This window comes from Apaloderma vittatum, unplaced genomic scaffold (assembly GCF_000703405.1).
Source record: "Apaloderma vittatum isolate BGI_N311 unplaced genomic scaffold, ASM70340v1 scaffold22763, whole genome shotgun sequence".
NCBI lineage: Eukaryota > Metazoa > Chordata > Aves > Trogoniformes > Trogonidae > Apaloderma > Apaloderma vittatum.
The window spans coordinates 13,936-19,071 of NW_009707762.1; the positions used below are offsets into that span (position 1 = coordinate 13,936).

Sequence of the window (5,136 nt, forward strand, 5' to 3'; positions counted from 1 at the left end):
TAAAAACACAGTGGTAGAAGGAAAACACAAGTGTCACAGAGCAATTCCTCATTTATGTCTGTAATTTTCATTAGCAAAAACTAATCAAGACCTGGGCCTCTCATTCCTTCTTTCTAAATTATATATATACAGAAATATTTGCTTCCCTAACCATGTGTCTTCAATCAGATTGAAAAGCATGAAATAGATAATAATATTTACTTAATCTTGCCATCTCTGAATTCTTTTTTTGGTCTTTCTAAGGGTTATTTTACCTAACATATATAAAACATATTTGTAAGACATGAGATCAGCCTGACATCACATAATTAATTGATCAGTGGAAGGCTGCTTTCTCACATAATGCTTGAAGTTCCTGGATCCTGCTTCATAAACACTCGCAGTCTTGAGCTTTTGGTGTATACAAAATCCACCACATCAAATTATGAACAGAAAACCAATGCAGTGTACTAAAAACAGAAGAAGTAAGTCTATTTAACATGAAAAACCAATAACAGTCTGTCTTTCCTAATCTCTCCTTATGCTCACTTAAAGGAACATCACTTTTTATATCTCTTGAAAGAAAATGAAAAATGTTCAGCATGTAGTCAGAGGCTACAGAACACCAGAAGATACAATAAAAAAAAAGTAATCAATCTGTGCTTCTTCACAGAGCATAAACAGCCACCAAGCATTACAACCAAGCAAAGAAACAACAGACAGAATGAAGCAGGCAACAGTTGTTTGCAGAGGTCATTTGTAGAAATATTAAGAAATATTAAACCATTTGCTAGGACAGTTACTCAGGGTCACTGCCAAAGTGGTAGAGCACTGTATCGCTCAGGGATTAACACTAATTTTAGGAGTACTGTCTCACAGAAATCTTACAATCAAGAACCACTACAACACTGTGCAAGCTGGACGATTGGCATTTTACCACAGACTGCTGCCACACGTATCGGCACCATATTAAATACAGGCCCCGCGTCTCCAATGTTCATCTTTCTGATATGTCCGGCTGCTGCTGATAGACACAATGCTTGCTAGCATGATCATCTCTCCTCAGTTCTTTGTTATAGGGAAAGGAGAGGAAAAGGATGCATTTCTGGGAATACTGCTATGTGGATTTGTAAAAGATGTGCCAAAAAGTGAGAGAAAAATGGGACAACCAGGCAAAACACGTGCTTGAACAGTTTCTGCACCTTGGTTTTGCTGCAGACAACCTTTCCAGCTTCTGCTTTGAGCCTGCCCTTGCACTCCATAACTTATTTTCCAAGTTTTACTTTTATACATCTGAGCACGAAACCCTCATTCTTGAGTAGAAAGAGGCAAAAATAAAGCTGTTTTCACACAGGAAAAAAAAAATTAAAGAAAAGGAAAGAAAAAGCATTCTGATTCTCAATTAACAGAATGGCATTACAAAATCCTACCTAGGCACAAAAGCCTGCAAGTGGAAAAGCATAACGCCATTTGAGACAAAGAAATAGGTCACAGGACTTAAAAAAAAAATCTGTTGAGGACACAAAATAGTTCTTTTTCCCTGAACTTCTGTAGCTATCCAGGCCATACCATTTCAATTAGGGCCTCCAGAGCACAGCTCACTACTCACAGCTAAGCTGTTTTGATCCAGAGTCATTTTACCATTGGTGCCTGCACATCCCAGGACACTAAAACATCCTGGAAGTTACAAAAAACGATTACAAAAAAGTCAGCAGGGGAGCAAGAAGGGAAGACAGATCCTAGCTGTTTCAGTCCAGCTGACTGATGGGCTTTAGATTACATACACAGAACATTCGGAAGCAAAACCTTTCACTTGACACTTTTTCTTGTTCTTCTTAACAAAGACTTATTATACTGCTTAGTGTGCCTGGGATGAAAGCTAACACCTGCTCTCCAAGGGGCTGATGAGATGCAGGCAGTGGGACCCTGGGATCTACCACTGGTATATCAGAGGTACAAACTGATAACAGCATCTCCGATAGCTTGGGGCCAAATACCTAAAGGTGCTGAGCTGCTTTGGAAATGCCGTTGAGTACTTGCATTTCCAGGCAGCTATACTCTTCCCAAATTTTGGCTGTAAAACCATTCCTCACAACATTAAAAAAACATGAACTATTTCTTGTAATGTGAACTGTTCTTTATGAGACTTCTATCTCTCTTGTCTTTATTTACAGTGTCATATTAAAATGTGTGTAGTAATGACTGAAAAGTACCTGCCCTCACATTTTCTTTCTATTTCTCCTTTGGGGTCTGAGAGAAACACTGGTAAGTCAGCGTGGGTCTTTCCGTTCATTTTTGTGGGTCCTAGCCCAGGATGTGTAAATTCTGCATTTTTTTCAGACTACTGCTTACAACTGCATAAGAAACGGTCCTATCCTCTTGGATTTAGGACAAAGGTTCGGTATTGTTTTATGTGCTCAGGAGTGTTCCTGTGTATGAACGGCTACATTATGAACGGCACGCTTTACCAAGGATCACAGGCAAAACATCTTTGCATAAGTCATCTATTGCTCAAGTTTTTCAAAGTTCACACAGTACACACTCCTGTTCTGCTCACTGGAACACAATGAAAAGTGAAGCTTTTGAATGAAAAAGTGAGTACAGGAGTAAGCATAAACCCAAATCTGATAAAATCCAGGAGAGATAGAAGAAGAAATTTTAGCGAGACTGCTTTCTAGAGCAGGTATGTTTAAATCAGCAGGAGTCATTTTGCCACACATTTGTGGCTCCCGTGGAACACCACAAAGGTATGAAAGAAACAAAGTTTCCAAAGTTTAATGATGAAGTCATATTTATATTGCTGAAAGGCAGCTGATTTACTGAAGAATAGAATTATTAGCTATTTTGTTTCTCATGTGCTTTTTGTCACAGTAACGCTGACAAGAAACATGACAGGACATTTTCATGTGAATAGGACAATTCCTGAGTGCTTTTCTAATAAAAAGGCAAAAAGTTAATAACATTCAGACATTCAGAGTTGAATCAAAATAGTGTTGTAATTGTCAGAGAGGAAGGAAAAGGACGTGTTAGGAGGGATGAGGCAGTTTCTGGGAGGCAGCAGGCCTTACTTTTTCTCCCAGTGTGCACAGTGTCAATGTGAAAAACTGTACATGTCTTACCATTTTCTTGTCTGAGGAAAATCCCACTGCCACCCAGCCATCAGTATCGGCACTCAACTCAAATTCAACATCAGCTCCTATTCTACGGTAACTTAGGAAGTAGTCACAAGTCTCCGCATTGCACCCAGGTTTACCGTACCTATGTAGAATTGGAAATATACGTAACTTTTCCCTGCTATGGAACTGAATTACGCTTCTGCAAGAAAAATCTAAAGAATGCATTTTGGTATAGTGGCAATAAAACATACTACATTATGCTATATACAAAGCACCATTAATTCAGTGTTTCAATTATTACTCTATTCAGTGTAAGAATGTATTGTATTTAAACAGCACGGCCAGCAGTTAATTACACACAGTGTTACTCTGATGAGCTTCCTAGCCCTGGGTTTCTAAGTGCTTCATGAAACGACAAGAAACATGACATAGGTGTGGGTCCATAACTACGATGTACATCCCTAAGTAATCCAGCTTCCTCAAATAGTATATTATATAATTACAAAGTGTGTTCTTAAATGATAAAAACTTATTTAAATGAATGTGGAACATTTACTAAAGTCTCCAATGCAATCAGTCAGCATTTGCAAACATAAAGGTGTCTGCAGTCTTAGCTCAGACTGACCTGAAACATCCCTTGGTTTTTCCACAGTCATCCACTCTGATTTTTGCAAATGGATCCACAGGAGGAGCAGTAGGGAAAAGTAACCTGTATAATCAGAATAAATCATTAATAAATAAAATACCAGGAACAAAAAGCAATAATACTAAAGAGAAAGGGTTCCAATAGCATTTACTCTGCCTGCTGATAACTGAGCTGTTCTGATGAGGAACTACTTTCTCATACACACAGTCCTTTGCTCAGATGGTCCTGGATCCAGGTACCAAAGTAACACTGATAACTGAAACCAAGAATTTTCTCAGGTTTCCTAGATTCATCAAGAAGGAAGAAGGATGCTGGAGCATGGCTTTGCTACACCGAGAGCAAAAGTTAACTTAAGGCATCAGGAACACGGAGTAGTGCAGTCAAATAATGATTAGGGATCTCCACTCAGCTATCCTCTATCTCTTTGTGCACCATTAGTCCCCTCACGAAATCCATAAGGGAACTAAATCTGACTCCTTTAGCTGTAAATGACAGCATTAAGTATAAATGGAGGGCAGCACATTCAGAGCTGTAGGAACGGATACCAAAAGGACCTTGTATAATGCATCCTCTGTTACGAAGTAAAAAAAAATCCTCGTTGCAATAAAAGGTAAAAGAGTAAAAGAGTAAAAGGTAAAAGATGGAATTGCCTGCAGTTATGACCTGCAATTTCTTGTGAAGGAAGACCCAAACCAACCTATAGTTATGATTCCAAGCAATTCCCTGTCTGCTGTGCGATAGCATACCAAGGAGACAGTGCAAATGCTGGCAAACAGACATTTTCTGTCTTGGCTTGTAGAAGTTTGGGTCTGTTGTGTGAATACAGATATTTTAAAAGGATGCTCTTCTACTTAGGCAACTGAAAACCAAAGTGCTAGTTGTGAAACCAGAAAGTGCTTTACTGAAGAGGAAATAAAACGCTGCTGTTCGTTAAGGCACCTGCAAACAAATGCTTAACCTACACAGCTGGAGGCACTGGGGAGCCCCGATTCGCTTCCTCAGATTTCTGACAATGCCAGTGGGGACAGAAAGCGTGCCATCAACTGCAGGTCACAGCCTCCACGAACCGTATCAGGGCCTGGGTCTTAAGTTGGAAAAATTTCACAGCAGCCTGTAGCGGAGCATCACTGCGAAAAACAGCCATAGCATCTTCTGACTTATTCCTTTGTTTTTGACTTTTTTTTCCAAATGGATCGAACAACTGGTTTTCAATGGAGCCTAACCGCAACATTGGATGTTTTAACATTGTGCCGTTTGTAAATTAAAAAAAAACACACAAAAAAACCCAACACAACCAAAAGATACCCCAAAATCTAGGGTTGTCGCGTTTCTTACCCCTGGGGACATGGCACGCCGTTTCGAAACCCACAAAAAACCGGGAGGCTTTTCGCGAGG

General features: G+C 39.5%; 1 protein-coding gene across 1 annotated transcript in view; it reads right to left on the minus strand.

Annotated features, from left to right (window-relative positions):
- FRRS1L (ferric-chelate reductase 1-like) overlaps nucleotides 1–4,987 on the minus strand; it is a 6,192-nt gene extending 1,205 nt beyond the window's left edge. Inside the window, exons 1-3 of the mRNA XM_009866330.1 lie at nucleotides 4,809–4,987; nucleotides 3,721–3,804; nucleotides 3,099–3,237 (exon numbers count right to left, since the gene is read on the minus strand). Of these exons, the coding sequence (XP_009864632.1) occupies nucleotides 3,099–3,237; nucleotides 3,721–3,804; nucleotides 4,809–4,987 (402 nt within the window). The remainder of the gene's footprint in view (nucleotides 1–3,098; nucleotides 3,238–3,720; nucleotides 3,805–4,808) is intronic.
- Between the last annotated feature and the right edge of the window lie 149 nt (nucleotides 4,988–5,136).